At 49.6% G+C, this 18,104-nt stretch overlaps 1 protein-coding gene and 1 non-coding gene across 5 annotated transcripts; one reads left to right on the top strand and one right to left on the bottom strand.

Moving 5' to 3' along the window:
- Positions 1-3,680: 3,680 nt before the first annotated feature.
- DNAJB5 (DnaJ heat shock protein family (Hsp40) member B5) lies at positions 3,681-12,659 on the bottom strand. 4 transcript variants are annotated; one of them, XM_027549555.1, is made up of 5 exons: positions 12,418-12,659; positions 11,434-11,578; positions 8,867-9,111; positions 5,240-5,841; positions 3,681-5,104 (listed from the first exon to the last, which is right to left on the bottom strand). In XM_027549555.1, the coding sequence occupies exons 2-5, from the start codon at positions 11,499-11,501 to the stop codon at positions 4,871-4,873; spliced, it is 1,149 nt and encodes a 382-aa protein (XP_027405356.1). In that variant the 5' UTR covers positions 11,502-11,578; positions 12,418-12,659; the 3' UTR covers positions 3,681-4,870. The 4 variants fall into 4 exon arrangements, with proteins under 4 accessions (XP_027405356.1, XP_027405355.1, XP_027405357.1 ...); XM_027549554.1 differs by having other exon boundaries at positions 11,434-11,901; positions 12,418-12,548; XM_027549556.1 differs by lacking the exon at positions 11,434-11,578 and having other exon boundaries at positions 12,418-12,549.
- A 5,192-nt stretch (positions 12,660-17,851) lies between these two features.
- LOC113898000 lies at positions 17,852-17,958 on the top strand. Its single transcript, XR_003512500.1, has one exon. It is a non-coding gene; the product is annotated as a U6 spliceosomal RNA (small nuclear RNA).
- The last annotated feature ends 146 nt before the right edge of the window (positions 17,959-18,104 follow it).

Genomic DNA, 18,104 nt, shown 5'->3' with positions numbered 1-18,104 from the left:
TGTTGACTCTCTGTCTCTGTCTCTCTCTCTATGTATATATATATTACATATGTGTGTGTGCTAAGTCGCTTCAGTCATGTCCGACTTTTTGTGACCCCATGGATAGGAGCCTGCCAAGCTCCTCTAGCCATGGATTCTTTAGGCAAGAATGAGTTGTTGAATAAATGGAGTAGGTTGCCATGCCCTCCTCTAGGGGATCTTCCTTTGGGCTTCCCAGATGGTACTAGTGGTAAAGAACCTGCCTGCCAATGTGGGAGACCTAGGGACGTGGGTTCAATCTTTGGGTTGGGAAGATCCCCTAGAGGAAGGCATGGCAACTCACTCCAGTACTCTTGTCTGGAGAATCCTATGAATGGAGGAGCCTGGTAGGCTCCAGTCCATAGGATCACAAAGAGTTGGACATGACTGAAGTGACTTAGCATGCTTGCATGCATCATATATACATATATATATGCATCATATTTATATATATATATAAAATCTAGGATCAGGATCATATTAGCAGGAGTCTAGGGTTTCCTACCAGTCCATCCTAAAGGATCTGTCCTGGGTGTTCATTGGAAGGACTGATGCTGAAGCTGAAACTCCAATACTTTGACCACCTCATGCAAAGAGTTGACTCATTGGAAAAGACCCTGATGCTGGGAGGGATTGGGGGCAGGAGGAGAAGGGGACGACAGAGGATGGGATGGCTGGATGGCATCCCCGACTTGATGGACATGAGTTTGGGTAAACTCTGGGAGTTGGTGATGGACAGGGAGGCCTGGTGTGCTGCAATTCATGGGGTCACAAGGAGTCGGACATGACTGAGCAGCTGAACTGAACTGAGGATCTCCTAATAATAGGGTGTATATATATATATATATATATATATATATATATATATATATATATACATATACATACACACCCTAAAAGACTCTACTAGTATTTGTTGTAGAGCAGATTTGCTAGCAATGGATTTTTGGGTTTTGTTTATCTGGTCTTAATTTTTCTCCCATTTTTGTGTATATTTTTGGTGATTTGATTATAGAATTTTTCTTTCAGAACTTTGAGTATGTCATCCAATGCCTTCTGGCCTTCATAGCTCTGATGAGAAATCAGCTGTTAATCTTATCCCTTATACATGATGAGTCACTTTTCTCTTGCCTTTTTCAAGATTGTCATATATTCTGACAGTTTAGTATGTCTAAATGTGGACCTCTTTGTGTTTATCATACCTAGAACTTGTTAAGCTTCTTGAATGTGTAGACTAGCATTTCATTTAACTTGGAAAGTTTGGGCCATTATTTTTTTGGATATCATTTGTCCCCCTTTCTCTCTCTCCTCTCTTTCTGGGACTTCCACTCTTTGTATGTTGTATAGTTGATGTTGTCCCACAGGTCTTCTAGGCTCCATTGATTTTTCTTTATTTCTTTTTCTTTCTGTTCCTCACATTGGATAATCTTAATTGACTTATCTTCAGAATTGCTGATTTTTCTTTCACCAATTCAGATCTCCCAGTCTTTGCTTATCTTTCTGGGACTATTTTTATTTATTTATTTTTGTTGCATTGGGTCTATGTTGCTGCTTATGGGTTTTCTCTATTTGCAGTGAGCTGGGGCTACTCTTCATTATAGTGCATGGGCTTCTCATTGCAGTGGTATCTCTTGTTGTGGGGCACAGGTTCTAGGCACATGGGATTCAGTGATTGCAGCATGCTGGCTCAGTAGTTGTGGCGTGAGGGCTCTAGGGTGTGTTGGCTTCAGTAATTACAGAATGGGGTTTTCAGTAGTTGTGGCATGTGGTCTCAGTAGTTGTGGCTTCTGCGCTCTAGAGCACAGGTACAATAATTGCAGCACATAGGGTTAGTTGCTCTGTGGCATGTGGAATCTTCCTGGACCATGGATCAAACCCATGTCCCTGGCATTGGCAGACAGGTTCTATCCACTGTACCACCAGGGAAGTCCCCTTCTGGGACTATTTTAGAGTCATTTGCTGACACACAGGACACCCACTCCCAACCACTATGGAACACTGATGACAAACCTAATCAACTGTTCAATCTTCAGCAGCTCCTTTACATCCTCCAACCTGGGAGGACCTTTTGCAGCATAAATGGAGCCAGCTTTTCTAGGGTTTCCCCTCTCTGCACAGTGAATCCCTTGTAGCTGCTGTCCTGATTTCTGGTGGTTGCTCCCCACTGGGATCCTCTTTTGTTTTATTCAGTGGAATTTCTAATGCCCGCTCCTCTATCCCCCTCTAGTTTAAATGCAGGCTAAATATTCCCCACTGGTTCCCCAGTCCTGAACCCTGTTTTATTTCCAGCCCCCTACATAATGCCTACCTTCAATCCTTGCTCCCACTCTTACAACCTTCTTCTCCACCCCAGACTAGGGCCTTTGGAGTAAACTTTCTGACCCAGTATAAGGCACAGTCTGTCGCTCCAACTGAAATAATACCTGCTACGGAAGCAGACTGAAAATTTGTGGGATTTAACTTTTTTCAGTATGGCCTGGGTACCCAGCCTTATATTTCAGTTTCCATTTTTCTTAGAGAATTTCCTATAAATAATATTTGGAACTAACTAAAACACCACCTTTGAAAGAGTTCCATGTTTAACACTAGTGGGTCTGGGCCTGCAGGATCTGAGTCTCTGGCACTGATGTGGCCTCAAGGCAACTAACAGACAAATCTCAGAAGGAATGTTCATAGGCTTTCACAGTCCTCAGTGTTTACAGGCTAAAATAGTGATGATCTAAGAATGACCACAAATCCTCATGTAACTTCCGAGAATGGCAAGCTCAGGTTGTAGGCAGAGAAAGGCCAGCTTGAGGGCTTTCTCATTTAAGTGCCCCTGACCTCAGATAGTTCAGCCTTTAAGGTGTCATAGTTTATCCCCAGAGAATACTCAGTGGGGACATGACAGTTTCTGAGATCCCAGATCCTCCATGTCCACAGAGAGGTGGGAGAGAGCAGTCTGTCTCAGGAGACCTGGATCCCAGTGCTTCAGGCCTCAGGAAAGAGCTAGAATAAGAATTTAGCCCTGGGTGAAGAGACGGACAACCCTAGGAGACCTGAATAGGAAAGCACTGAGTAGGGGATGCGGGATTAAGGATCTGCCTGCCCAGGATGGGATATTAGCATACGTTTTGTAAACAGAAGTCCCTCAGTTTCTGCACTGGAAGGAATAGTATTCACCAAAAGTACATTGAATAAAAGAATGAGTTTTTCTCATAGGTGTTGTCCCAGGATAAAAAGCAAGGGCAGGAAGATCCCTATTAAAAGTCTACACTTTGTCAGCCTCTGTATGGAGCCCAGGCTCAGGTGAAGACAGAGTTGTCTTCATGGCATTGGGATACTGAAGTTCAGGAGGGCATGGTCATCGTGGGTCTGATCCTTGTTCTCTGGCTAGCACATCCTTTGTGGAGGATAGTCTCTATTTCCTATAATGCAGGATATTTATTCTTTTCAAATCTTTGTTTCTTCTGATAGCTGAGTGGTATCTTCTGTCTTTGCTGAGTTTTGGGTCCACATTTTGTAAATTCTGTAAATCTGGGCTTAGAGGAAGGAAGGAAGGAGTCAGCTTTACCTTATATTGAGGGCCTACTTGGGCTTCACAGAGGTGAGCAAGGCTCAGGAGGGAGGCTGACAGTGAATATCCACCCCATCATAGCTTCATTGTTCTTGCTCAGATGCCATATTTTTAAAATACTTTATTTTTTTTCATAATACTGTCATTACAAAAAAATACAAAAAAACTACTATAAAAACATTCAAGGGCTTGTCAAAGTGAGAAAACCTAAAAACCCCATCCCAGAACCTGGCTGAAGCAGTCTTAGCCTAGCTCCTTCACTATTTGACCTTTATACAATTGTGGGAGTGGGGTGGGATCACACAGGCATCAAAGGGCTAGAAATTCCCCACGCAGCCTCCATGAAGGGTAAGAAATAAGTAGCTTCATATATCACAAAAATGGGATTTGGAAGTTTAGGGGTGGCTAGGCCCTGAGTTCAGAGGTGTGGGGAGAAACCTGTGACCCTGAATCTCTTGGTGGGGAATAGCTGCCACCTGACCCCAAAGCCCTTTCTCTTCCTGATGAAGGTTGGAAGACAGACCGTGCCCTCCACCTCTTAGCCTTAATACAGCAGGCCCCCTCCCCTTCCTCTACCCTTGCACATTCCTGGGAGCCGCAGGGAAGACAGAACTTCCAGCTCTGCAGGGTCTGGGCAGGGTAGCTGTCAAGAAGGCTGCTGAGGGTCCCATTCACTTCCCTGCCCCAAATGAAAAGTGTCTCGTGCTCAATGGCCCGGTTCATGGGTTATGGACCTTCCCTTCCCATCTCAACCCTGGAGAGGCACACATAGCTCTAGGTGTGTGTTTTGTGTGCATGAATAGGTGTGTGATAACCTTGGACACTGTGGACTTGAGGGTGGGGCTGGGGTGGGAAAGCAGTGTCCATTTTATCCTCTTCCTCCCTCAATAGGAGGAAGCTGAAGGGAAGGGAAAGGAGAGGTATTAGCAAAGCTGAGAAGGGAAGGAGGACATGCTATTTACAGGCGTGGACAAGGAATCTCTATATCTTCAAGTAGCACTCAGGTCATTCTCCAGCCACTGGAGTGGGAACTGGATTCAAAGGTTGTGACATGAAAATTGACCCCTGGTCTGGGCTAGCTCTCCCCACCTCCCTCCCACTCCCCCAGGGCAGCCCAGCTTTGAAAGGGGTCAGGGATAGGAACATTTCCCCTGAAAACCAGTGGCTTTTTTTTTTTTTTTTTTTCACTTTAGAAAACGTTGCCAGTGTCCAGTGGACATCAAGCTGGGTGCACAATGGATGGGGTGAGTGTGGGGGGTATTGCTGTGGTAGACTCTGGGTTGGCTAGGGCAGAGCCTAGGAACAAGGTAGGTGCTGCTTAAGGATCTGCCGTGTCTGTGGTGTTAATCTATCTGGGAACCGAACTTTGAACTCGACAATGAGATCTCCCCGCTGGGTGGGCACCTTGGGGAAGGGAAGGCCCTCCCCACGGAGTCTCTTCACGGTGCCTGGCTTGATGACATCATTGCAGGGCAAAGGGATCACTCGGCCATCAATGGTGGGAATGTTCACGGTGCAGCCGCACAGCGCCTAGGGAAAATTAGAGAATGAGGAAAATGTAGGGTAGAGTGATTGGAAGGGAAGAAAAGTAAAAGTGGGGAAGAAAAAAATTTCCATCACTCCCACCCCCTGCCCAGTGAAAACATGATCTGATCCAGGCCCCACCTCCTTGAGGCTGATCAGGGCACTGTAGAGCACGTTGGTACCGTCTCGGCGGAAGTGTGCATGGGGCTTGTCTTTGAGCACAAAGACGATGTCGGCAGGGATGTTGTCAGGTGTGGCATCACCCTCTTTGGGGAAGGTGATCTTGGTGCCTTCCTTCCAGCCACGCTTGATGACAATATGCAGGATCTTGTCCTCGGTTCGCACAGTTCGCCCGTCAGGGTTGAGGCGCCGCCTTGTGATCTTCATGCGTTTGGTGGAGCCGTGGTAGATTTCCTCCAGGGACACCCTCAACTCATGCACCACAGGTGGGTCCTGAACCTTGCGCCGAGGGTATAGTGGTTCTGGGGCTCGCCTTGGACCCCTACTCAGCCCATTGAAGCCAAAACGGCCAAAGGCGCCAAATGGGTCATCATCTTCATCCACATCCATGTCATCTGGGTCAAAGCCACTGAAGGGACGAGCCGAGCGACTGCTGGCAAAGAAGATATCGAAGGGGTTGGAGCCTCCAAAGAAGGAGGCAAAGGTGGCATGGGGGTCTCCATGGAAGGTGTAGTGAAAGGAGCCACTGGAGCCACCGGAGGAACCGCCACCAGTCTTCAGGCCTGGAGGGAGAAAAAGTTAGGGGCAGTGCGGCTGGTCTCCGCCCCACCCCAGTCTCCTCCCCTTGCTCTCTAGCTCTCAGTTCATCAGCCTAGAGAAAGAAGCAACATTTAACTCCCACAGAGAGGGCTGGCCTAATAGAGTAAGAAAAATCTCTGGCAAGATTAGTTTCTACTTTTTTATAAACTTAATAATAATAAGGCACATCCTGAGGGTCAAAGAGGCTGAAAAGCTAAGACTAGAAGACTTGTAGGATGCAGCCTCCAGTGCTGTAATCTCTTCCATCTACCTGTGACCCAAAGATGTCTCACTAAGCCTTGAATAGCTGGCCTGGGGTCATATTACAAGTCATACCTGGCTGCCAGATTTACTTATCTCCAAAGACAGGGCAAGAGGCAGTCACAAAGAATTTGACCATCCAGGGGGCTAGTAAGTGACTTGTCCCAAATAAGGTAGGGGTATCATCAAGGAGGAAGTCCCCTCTCAGTCTACTTCAAGCACAGTTTCCTCTTTCTCTGACTCCCACCCAAATGGGAAATCAGGAGGGCCCTCAAAAGTAGGAAAGATCATTAGCCTGGAGAATACTTATTTCTCTACAAAAAGTTTTAAAATGCTTCATTCCCACACTCAGGGCTCACAGTGTTGCACAGCTCCAAGGGGTACCATGCACAAAAGGGGCAAGTGTAGACTGTGCAACACCCTGGAGTACACAACACCAAGCTTTCTCCCCATACCTTATGTCAGAGCAACCAAAATGCATGAATGAACTGGAACATTGCAGTGGTGACCCCAGCGACTCTCTCTGGAGTCAGGTTCTATCTCAGGGGCCCAGATTCCTGGAGGCAGCCTTCATGGGGCATGGTGGTGATGGTGATGGGAGTAGAGGGGGGCGGGGCATGTGTGGGGAGAAGAAGGAGGTTAACACTGAGAAATGATCTAGGGTATACAGACTCAGGGCTGGGGCCCAGGCTAGGGGAAGGGACTCTTCTCTTTGGGACCTATATCTTGATATTTATTGGCTGTGGAAGCCTGAGCCTGAATTAGCCTCCTATTTCCTGGGCCCACAAGAAGAGATTTGGGTTTCACTGAAGAGGCCAAGAGGCAAGCAATTCAGTGACTTGTAACAGCTGCCTCTTCATCCTTCCTAAGATTCAAAGTCTGTTCTTTCCTTCTACTGGGGGTCTGATTGTCAGGTGAACTCAAGAAGCTTGGCAGAGCTCAGTGAGAGAAATTGGTCTGATGATGACAGGAGGGGGTAATTTCTCTGCAAGGATTCCTGCTGTACCACTACTACCCCCTTTTCAAGCTGGGAACAACTTGTCCCTAGCCAGGGTGCACAGAGTCTATATTCACAACTGTTCTGGCTGGCTACTGGGGAGGGGGCAGGGCAAACAGAAACACAACGTGCATTTCCAAGGCTGCTTCTCCCTTCCCAGGCCCTGGATGTCTCCTTAAGGTTGTTCTGTATCCCCAGGAGCCCTCCTGGGGTGTAGATCTGTGTTAGAACTAGTGTCTGGACCTAGGGCCCAAGCTTTGCCCTTCACTTAAGTTTGGTCTTGCAGAAAGAAGTCTACCAGCTTCTCTGGTGATTCAATGGTAAAGAATCTGCCTGCAATGCAGGAGTTCAATCCCTGGGTTGGGAAGATGCCCTGGAGAAGGAAATGACAACCCACTCCAGTATTCTTGCCTGCCGAGTCCCGTAGACAGAGGAGCCTGGCTGGCTATAATCCATGGGGTCACAAAAAACTTGGACACAATTTGGTGACTAAATAACCCAGCTCCTACCTTTTTCCTAATCAAGATGAGGCCAAGCAGAGGAATGAATGCAATTCCTAGACAGGTCACATGGTGGCATGGTGTCTGCACTGCTTTCCTCTTCCCAACCACTACCCTTCCCATCTCTCTACCCCAGAGAGAAACATTTCTTAGCTGAAAGAATACTGAGGATTCCAGCAACTGCCTGGTGAATCTGGGAATTGGCAAGTCTAATAGGTGAGGAGGGAATAATGGAAGGAATTTTGGCATGGAGAATAAGAAGAGAGGGTTGGGAGGACTAGGGTATACAGAGGATTGGGTCATGTAACACAAAGCAAGGGCTGGGGAGAGGAAAAGAACATTCTTTTGAGTACCTACTCTGTGTCAGGTACAGTACATATCATTAGCCCATCTAATTTTGAGACTAGAATGGGGAGACTGAGGAGGATAAAGTGGAAGAAAGGTAGATGCCACTGGGGAGGAAGGGCAGTTCCTCCTGGAAAGGAGAGTCCTCAGCTGTGACAATGTCTCTTAATATAGCCTGACAGGTGCTTGTGGCTGGCGGGTGGCAGGCGGCCCTGAGGGGCAGGCCCAGAATTAGCAGCTACATCATGCCCGTGGGATGTGCTGGGAGGAGCCGCCCTCTCAGAGGCTTTATTTGGACCTTTCCTGCCACCCTATGCGTGGCCACCAGCTACCCCAGGGAGGGGGCAAGTTGCCAGCAGCAGTTCCCGTTCCACTCTTGGATCCCTGCCACTTCCTCAGGGAGTCGAAACTCTAACTCTGTTCTGCTGGCCTGAAGTGGGCAGGAATGGGGCAGGGAAGGGGACAACCATCTCTAGCTCAGAGCTCCAGTAGTTAATTCCCCGGCTGCTTAAGGGCCAAACTTTTATGCTGATGATTGTAAATGCTCTGTCCTCAGAGAGCCACACACTCCCTTTCCTAACCTTCCCCATCAGCCAATGAAGCAGCAGGGACTTCAGGCAGGACTAATAAGGCTGGGAGGGAAAGAAGGGCGGGGAAGGCCTCTGGCTCTAGCTTCTCTAAGGCCTGAACTTGAGGAGGGAGAGGGGCAGAGAAAGGCAGGGAGAGGGATGGGGAGCTGAGACTGGGGAGTGTGTGGTCTCTTTTTTCCTCTGGATGTCAGTGCTGGGAACACTTGTGCCTCTCACCCTTTTCTCGGTCTCCAGTTCCCTGCTTTGAGAACTAGGTCACCCAGGACCCCCAACAAGGAAAGACATCCAGTATCAGGCTGGGGCACTGCCCTCTTACCTTCCTCCCCATACTGGTCATACAGGCCCCGTTTCTTAGGGTCACTCAGCACATCATAGGCCTCTGCAATCTCCTTAAACTTCTCCTCAGCGTTGGGTTCTTTGTTCTTATCTGGATGGTACTTCAAGGCCATCTTCCGATAGGCTTTCTTGATCTCATCCTCGTTGGCTCCAGACGGGATCCCAAGAATCTTGTAGTAATCCTTTCCCATCACAGCCACTGGACCGGCACTGGTCTCCTTGTTTCTGAAAGAAACCAGGGCTGATCCTTGATGCCACTGTTCCCTTCTACCCCGGTCCTATTCCTGATGATCTTGAAGTTCCTAAATGACTCACTGTGTAACTTTCAGCAGGTCATGCCTGTTCTGTGGGCCTCTGTCTCTCCATCAGTATGACGAAAGGTTTGGACTAGAAGATCTCTTCCAGCTCTGACATTCTAGGATTCTGTGATTCTTTGTTTAGCTCCTGGGTTTTCCCAACAGGAAGCTGGGGGGTGTGGCCCAAGTCTCGGGGCTATTCTAAGGCCTAGGTCCTTGGGCCAGACTGAGGACCCCCACGAGCCCAGCTGAGTGTGGCGGTACCATGGACTGACAGATCCACACACAGGAGCTGGCCAAGATCAGCGTACTGGGTGAGGTCACCTGAGCATCGTGGTCTCCTACGCCATGCCTCAGGCATGGTGCCCAGGCTAAGGGCAGCTGGGGCAGTGGCCCAGGACTGGGGACGGGCCTGGGTCTTCAGCCATATGCCTTGGCCAGCCAGGCTGAGTCAGGTGTGGGTGCTGAATTCCTCTCTGCCATTGGAGACCCCAGGTCTTCCTACCCCCACTCCCCAAATTATGCTAAGCCTCAAGTGTGATTCAGATCAGAGGATGACTAACAGCCTTGGAAACTGCTGTTTCTAACTCCCTCATTAGCACGGGGGTGACACTGCCCTTCTAACCAGGGCAACAGTTTGCTTTACTCATTTCCCAGTGTCTACACACAAAACTGTGTTTGAAGACATGTCTGTGCTGTGTAAGCATCAGTGTTAGTGAACAAAAGCATCCTAGGGTAGGGTCTTTTTAACCTTAGTTTTTAGGAGACAGTTGGGCACTAACCAACATTTCCTCAATACCTTTTCTACCAGTTCTTCTCTCTCACCTGCTGCATGGTTTAGGATCTGGCCCAGTGCCAGGCCCATACTCCTTTGATAATCCCTTGCATGCTGGGTGCAAGGGCATTTGTTATTTATATGAGGGAGAAACACAGGACTCTTAATTCTTTCACTCTAATCTCCCTCCATCAATGTCTCTGTGGTGGATATGAAGGAAGGGCATTTTCCTGTAGCTAGAGCTATTTGGGGGAATGGCCAGAAGCCATTCTCCGACCCAAGACTTGGCCAACCCCTGCCAAAGCCCAGAGTCTTTCTAGCAATGTCCTGGGCTGGCAGCCACAGCTGAGGCCTGCTTTTCTGCCTCTGATTGCTTCAGAGAGGTATACAGAGTTTCCTGGCAGGAGTAAGGGTTATAATGGGTAAGGGGAGGCCTCAAGGCTTCAGGTAGACAAGGACAAGAGCCCTAACTCCTGCCCCCACAGGGCCTGTTACAGGTGGCTGGGTTGACTCATGGTTCTGGGAGTCATCTCACTCTGATGAAGAGAAGGCTCCAGTAAGGTGGGTACTCCCCCTTCTCCCTACCAGCATGTCATGCCTGGTGGGGGGAGGCTGCAGTTGGGGGAGGCAGAAAAGAAAGAGCATCTGGGGGAGGGCAGCCATTTTCAGAAGCAGCAGTAAAAGCCGTCTGAGAGGGAGCTGGGGGTGGTCTGCCACCATCTCTGCCTCAGCCCACACTTTCTTTCCCCTGAAACTGGGAAGGAACCCTATCACACCAAAAGGGTGCCCCCAGAGAACTACAGCACCCTTTAGGCTGAGGGTGAGTGGAATGGCTTGGTACTGCTCTCATCCTCCCCTCGCTGTCCCTGCATTACCTCTTTGTATGGCCAGTTTCCTCCCTGGCAACCACCTGCTTGCTGTTCTAGATCTATAATTCTCTTGCCTCCACAGACATAGGGCAAGCTCTTTCAGGAATTGCCTTTTTTCTTTCCTCCCTCCTTCCCTCCCTCCCATACCCATGAGCCACATGTTGGAATGACAAAGGAATCCCATGGTGTGGCACTGCCTTGGATGGAGAGAATGTTAATGTAGAGGCAGGAATGAAAAATGAGAAATAGCAAGGGGGACTGATCCAGGAAAGGGGAATGATTGATACAGAAAATGAAGTACTGAGGGAGGGGGATGAAGGATGAGAAATGGAAATGTCTGAGGTGGCAAATGGGTTACCAATGGGATGTAAAGAGTTGAAATACTAGAGGAGGTATTTGTGGAAGATGGATGCCTGAATGGTTTGGTATAGGAGATGAATGACAAGGGGGTGCAGTTCATTCAAATGTAAGGGTGGGACGGAGGGGGATTCTTATATGTAATTGGGGATGAGATGAGATGGAGGAAGCAGATAGGCAATGGAGGGGGATATGACATGAAGAATTTGACTTGGTATGGATATGAGTGCCCTTCTCCAGAGGGACTTACCGAAACTTTACAAACCCATTCAGCGTCCACGCTCGAAGTTTTAAGGGCTCCAGCTGAATTTTAAACATCAAGCTGGCTAAGAAGTCTTCTCCCCAGAAGTGTGGGAAGCTCCGGAAAGCTCCTCGGGCCTGTAGTGGGGGTGCTGCTGGGGATGGGCAGGAGAGCACTGTGCGCTTAAACATGCCCAGCCCAGCCCCTCACCTCGGATCGCTCCACCGGAGCCCGCTTGGAAAGCTGAAGCTCTGGAAAGCCACCTCCTCAGCGTCTCGGGCACTTGCCCAGCAAGCCTTGTCCGGTGCAGCAGGAGCTGGACCTGATCCCCAGGTGTGGAGAGTGAAGGGGTAGGGTCCCGAGATCACCTGCTCTCAGGTGCAGCGAGGTCTGGCTGATTGTGAATGGCTGTATGGCAGTGTGACAGTAAGGCTGGCAGTTCGAAGAGCGAGTGCTTGTGAGTGGCAGCGTGGGTACCTGTGACAGGTGTGATTGTCTGTGAGGGCCTTAGAGGCAGTGTGTTCTTCTCGCCTCTCCTGGGGAGGAGCAGACCCCAATCCCCAAGAATCTACTCAATGAAGTCACTGACGGGGAGTCTCCTCCCTCGCAGATGGGCGGGGTGGGGCGGGACAGAGCTCGGCTGGGACAAAAGGCGCGGCGAGGAGAGGAGGGGAGGGAAGGGGAGGGGGCTCCGGCGGAGGAGGGTGGTCGGTGATGTCACCGGCGCTGGCTGACTGGGCTGGCTCAGAAACGCCTCCGCAGAACCCAGTGCGACCCGGCCCGACCCTCCCCCGCTTAGACGCTGGCTGCCCACTCTAAGAGGGTCGCGGACATCAAGCACCTTGCAGACTCCGCGTCCCCACACCCCCGCGGCGGAAGAGTCGATGGGCCCTCAGTGTCCCGATCCCCGCTCCCCCCGAATTAAGACCCCTGGCTTCGCGACGCCCCAATCCCCACCCCCGGGACCCTCGAGTCCTGGCTCGGCGTCCTCACCGGTGAGGAGCTGCGGGCGCCGCCGCGGTCCGTCAGACAGCCGCTGCCCCCACCCCCGGCTCTGGCTCCGCCGCCTCCACTAGGGACAGGAGTCGCCCGCCCGCCGGCGGCAGACAGCCGGCCCGGGAACCCGCCCCCACAGCTCCGCCTCCGTACTGCCCATTGCGCCGTCTGCCCGTCACTCAGCTCAGCCTCTGTTGTAATTGGACAGCTTTCAACGAGTGGTTCTGTGGTAGCCGTCCCTTCCTCCGCCCCTGTCACCCGGCCACACGCGCACACATTCCGGGCAGTGATTGGTATGAGTCTGATTGGTGCACTCTGGAATCAATCAACCACACCTCTTCGCTATCTGGTCATGTCATTGGTGAAAGGGACAGAGGGCGGCAACTCTTCGCGCCCTTTGATTTTATTGGTTGGTCAGTGGGGCTTAGACCCGAGTTGGGGGACAACTATTTTAGTCCAATCTCCGGTTTGAGAAGGTGGGACGTACTGGCCGCTGCTCGAATCTCGGGAGAACCTTCTGGAACCCCTGCAACGTCAAAGGCAGGCTTAAAGGAAAACTGCGCCTACCAGTTGGCGGTGACTCCGGGCATTCTTTCCTTTCTTCATTTAGGAGAGTAGGGGAGAGAATAGTGCACCCTGGGAGGTGTAGTCCTTGGACCAGGGTCAAAAGGTCATTCCTTCTTACCTGTCTTCCATTGAACCGTGAACTTACCTTGCCCTGACCTGATTTAGCTTTACCTTACCGTGACCCGGAGTTGACCTGATGTGACCTAACTGAATCTCAAAATAGGCCCCGGTAGATGTGCATAGTACTCTTCCTGCTCTTTTCTTTGTAACCTGGTAGTTCTCCACAATTTTAGCACCTCCATAATTCCCTTTCTGAGTCCCCTTTTTATCCTCTGTATGTTTCTCTCATTCGTGTTCCCTCATGAGCAGCCCCTTCTCAGCAACCCGCATGATACCCATTAAAGTTCTTCCTATTATCTTTCATTTTACTTCCCCTTTGAGTTACCATTAAGGTAACACATGTTTTAGACCCGTTTGACTTTCCTCCCTTCTTGCCCCATAGGATCTCCTGTCTTTCGCCCATGATCTTTTGCCTTACTCTATTCTTAATCCTTATTTATTCCCATGAGCTCCCCTATCCTCGTCCCCCTTTTAATCCTTCATCTCAGTTCCACATGATCTTCTTTCTTAACACCCTCATAATCTCCCATTTCAGTACCCCCACCCCCATTAATTCTCAGCCCCAGTGTCCCCGATGTTCAGAGCAGGCAGGGCTGCGGAGGCGGTTGCCAGCGGAAGCCGACGCTTGAGCAGACACGGTGCCTGGCGCCCACGTCACTGTCTCCCAGGCCCATCTGTGCTAGAGGGAGCGGGGGTGGAGAGGGGGTAATCCAGGGGTGAAGAGAGGGAAGGAGTTCTTGGGAGCTTTGAGGACAAAGGAAGGGCCAGAGCAGAAGCTGTCACCTCTCTTTCCTTGTGGTTTCCCAGAGGCAGAGTATGAACACCCATGAAGTCATGCAAACTAGATGGAGCTTGAAACTGAAGCTTGGAGGGCATCAATATCTAGGACACAGAACAGAACAAGAGGGGAGTCTAGGGGTCCTAAGATCAGGTCTGCCTATTCTCTGCCTGATCTGGCTTTCTGGTTATCATGATGGGTATTCCAGGAATAAAGGGGTGTGAAGGAAGGAAAGGAAGTGTGGTAAGAGGAGGCAGGGTGAGGGGGGATAAGGAGAGGAGGGAGAGAAGATGGGGTAAGGGAGTAGAGGAGTAGAGGCAGGTGAGAACAGGTGTAGGGGGTGGGGAGAGGAGGGGGGAAGATGGGTGAGGGGGTGGAGGGAGGGGAGATGGATGAGGGAAAGGGGATGGGGGTGGAGATGGGTTGATTAGCAAAGGGATGGGATAGAGAGATGAGGTGAGAAGGCATGAGAAAGGGAGGGGAGGTTGGGTGGTGATTGAATGAAATAGTGTGACATGGAGGTGGGAAAGGGAGGGTGAGGGGGCTCAGGACTGGTACTGGCTCCTAAGGGCTCTCAATCTTCCACCTCCAGATTCATGGGGGCCTGGACTGTGGGAGGCTCTGCTTCTTCCTATTCCAGTTCTATCTATTTTGCCTCCTCCAGCCTTGCCTGTGCCAACACGGAGGCAGAGTTTAGTCACCGGCCTTTACCTGGTCCCAGCTAATGCTTACGTGTTGGCTTAGACCTTCAAGGGGGCAGAGCTGTGCCTTCAGTTATTGGTGGCACAGATTCTGTTGTTTGCCAAGTTTGCAGTTGCTGTCCTGTGTCCCATTGTCCTGGGTATCAGGTGTGTGTGAGAGGAACCAGGGGTGCCTCAGGGTGTGGCAAAGGGTGTGAGGAAGTAGGCTCTGAAGGCAGACTGTTGACCTTGTGACGTTGCTTACTATGGTGCCTAATTTCCTCTTTTGTAAAATGGAGATAGAAAACAGCCGTACCTCATAGGATTGTTGAGGGTTAATTAAGGTGACACATGTAGTGCTGACAGCTTGGCCTGAAGTTAATGCTCAAGAAAGTTAACTTATTCTATATGTTCACAGATATCTGGATATGTGTGTGCATCTATAAACGTTGGAGTCTGGAAATTATTTGTAGTGTTGTGTTTATCATGCAATTTATGAGTGAAAGTGTATCTGTTTAATTATTTTTGCACAGTAGTGTGCTTGATTCTATGTTATTTATTGTAGGTATGTGATTTTGTGTTACTGTACATGTATGATTAAGTGTAGGCCGGTGTCTGTCTACATGACAAAAAGTGGATGAAATAAGGCTTCATGGCTGTTGGTACGCTGACACTGTCTGCCTTTGTATGCATGCATCTGTGATCTTGTCAGTTCCAAACACCCCCCATTCACCCTCTCTCCCTCTGGAGACGTCACAACCATAGATGTCCCTCATTTCCTCACCCTGAGGGAACCGGAACCGGGGGCAGGGGCGGGGGTGGGTGCCAGTGAGGAGGTGTTTAGACAGGAGCACATGTTCCCTCCCAGACTGTGTATGGGAGGGGGAGACCTCTCTCACGTATATCCTGAAGGCTCCAGAGGAAGTGCTCCCCCCAGCCTGTTCTCAGTTCCCTGTCTTGTCACCATGGCAGCAGTTGCCAGGGGCTCCCAGGGTTGCTAAGATCTGGGTGTGGGAGGCTGCCAGCACTGTTGCCAGTAGAAACAGAGAATCCTGGGGGAAAGGAAGACTACCCCCACGCTGCCGGCTTTATGCAGTGACAGGACTGTTTCTTGGACCTCTCCTGTGTCCCAAAATTGATCCTATAATTTGTATGTGGCAGTACTAGGGTTGGTGGGGGGCTTTAACAGGAAGCTGGAACTAGAATACAGAAATTCACATTCTGAAGAGATAAGGGGCTCTAGCCTGGCTATTCCTATCTTTAAGGTTGGGAGGCTCTTAGAAATTAGTGATTTCCTTATTCTGTCCACTATCACTTGTACTTCTCCCCTGGCAATATCTCTTCTTAAGTTCTCCAATGGAATGGTACTTATCTGATGTTTCACCTCCTATAGGAATACCTGTTGACCCCATTATCCACTGACTCCTTTCTGTAGTCAGACTCTCTGCATATCACCTGGATACACACTTCATGCTGACAGTTTAGCCCAGAATTCAGCCCCACAATGAGCCCCAACTTTGGCCTCAGCCTGAGACACTGATATTGGTCTTAGTCATGGATCAGGTAGTTCCCCCATCCAGCCTCAGTCTAAGCCTTCTCCTAGATCTTTTCAGATGAGCCCTAATCTTGACACTGATACTTGAACACTGACCAGTCATCTAACTCCCAGGTACTTGTCTAGTGTCTCCCTGCCTGTTCTGAACCTACACTGACTAGTTGTCATCTTTTTTTAGTCGCTAAGATGTGTCAGGCTCTTTGTGACCCCATGGAGTGTAGCCCGCCAGGCTCCGCTGTCCCTGGGATTCTCCAGCAAGAATACGGGAGTGGGTTGCTATTTCTTTCTCAAGGGGATCTTTCCAAGCCGGATTGAACCCATCGCTCCTGCTTAGCAGGTGAGTTGTTTACCACTGAGCCACCGGGAAGCCCTGCAATGACTAGTACCATAAAAGTTCAAAGGGTTTTTTTTTTTTTTTTTTTTGCTTTGGGGTGAGAGAACAGTACTGGGAATGACCATCAGAGGGCGTGCAACATCAGGTTCTGAGCACATGCTTCTCAGAGCCCACCTGGAAAGGGGATAATAGGCGAATTATGATATTGGATCTCTTCTCTCAGGTCAGGGCTCCGAGCTGGAGGCACAGCAGTTGGTCTAAGAGGTTGAACTAAAGAAATTAAGGCTTCCAGCTCAGTAATGCTGATGTTTTGGGGTCATGTGGGTCTGTACAAGCTTGGATCTCCCTATAGTTCAGCAGGCCTCAGGGCTGGGGTTACTGAACTGAATTCAGTTCAGTTGCTCAGTCGTGTCTGACCCTTTGCGACCCCATGAATCGCAGCACGCCAGGCCTCCCTGTCCATCACCAACCCCAAGAATTCACTCAAACTCACGTCCATCAAGTCGGTGATGCCATCCAGCCATCTCATCCTCTGTCGTCCCCTTCTCCTCCTGCCCCCAATCCCTCCCAGCATCAGAGTCTTTTCCAAAGAGTCAACTCTTCACATGAGGTGGCCAAAGTATTGGAGTTTCAGCCTCAGCATCAGTCCTTCCAATGAACAGTAGAAGGTGCCTAACCACTTACTGGCGTCGCAGGCCTCAAGAGAACTGGAGACCTGGGAAGGCATTTCACCCTCAACGTCATATTTATGTCATATGCATGTATGGCTTCACTACCTTCCCTGGTATTCAGTTGTCTTTTGGTCCTATTGAGCAGAAATCTGCCCCTCCTCCACCTTTGATCTTAGCTCTGTTCTTGAGGTCATATCAACCTCACTGGTCCCATCTACCAGACATCAGCCATTTGCATCCCTCAAATCTGCTCCTCGATAGGGTGAACATGTCTCAGGCCTTCATGGGTTCCTCCTCTGCCTTGTTCAGTTCCAGCTACTAAGACCATGTTCCCCCAGCTGTGGTTCCAGCTACTAAGACCATGTTCCCCTGGCTGTGGTTCAGTTCATGATGCCTGGCTCTGATTAGCTTTTTCCAGGGGTGCCAGTCAGCATACTAGCCAGCCCACGTCCCTCCTCTGACCCTTTCTTTCCATGTAGCCTCAGGTTACATCTTCACCAAGTGAAGACTGCATCCTCTGCTCTCCCTGACCTGCTAAATCACATCCTGCCTGTTTTGTACCTATTATAATTTTAAAGGAATGTTATTGTTTATTAAAAAACAAAGATACTTGAAAGTAATGAAATAAAAAACATTTTGGCAATACCTTCTGAGTTTTAGGGCAGTCCTTGGATTTGGTAGTCTCTGTATTTGATGCTTCCTTAGATGGGACAAGGAGGGACTTAAGTGCTCACTTTAGCAGCACATATGCTAAAATTGGAACATTACAGAGATGATTTGCTTGGCTTCTGCACAAGGATGACATGCAAATTCATGGAGCATTCTATATTTTTGTTTTCGATGAGTATTAAAATGTAATAATGTAAAGTGACTGTGTATATGAATAAATGAGTATATTCAAAAAAAAAGAGGGACTGAAAATCTCTAACTGTCTTGGCTGTGACTTCAGCACTGTGGACAGAGGCCAATGGAAGTATCC

This window comes from Bos indicus x Bos taurus, chromosome 8, assembly GCF_003369695.1.
Source record: "Bos indicus x Bos taurus breed Angus x Brahman F1 hybrid chromosome 8, Bos_hybrid_MaternalHap_v2.0, whole genome shotgun sequence".
In the NCBI taxonomy this organism is placed as follows: domain Eukaryota; kingdom Metazoa; phylum Chordata; class Mammalia; order Artiodactyla; family Bovidae; genus Bos; species Bos indicus x Bos taurus.
The sequence above is the reverse complement of the archived record's forward strand: the minus strand, read 5'-3'. Positions and strand labels throughout refer to the sequence as shown.

Bases quoted from the DNA above. Each gene is read 5' to 3' on its own strand.
- DNAJB5 (XM_027549554.1), bottom strand. From the start codon at position 11,615: ATGTTTAAGCGCACAGTGCTCTCCTGCCCATCCCCAGCAGCACCCCCA. The intron at 9,112-11,433 runs GTAAGTCCCTCT...GGTTTCTTTCAG, and splicing joins AATGGGTTTGTAAAGTTTCG to AAACAAGGAGACCAGTGCCG. The intron at 5,842-8,866 runs GTAAGAGGGCAG...TTCTCCCTCCAG, and splicing joins TGACCAGTATGGGGAGGAAG to GCCTGAAGACTGGTGGCGGT.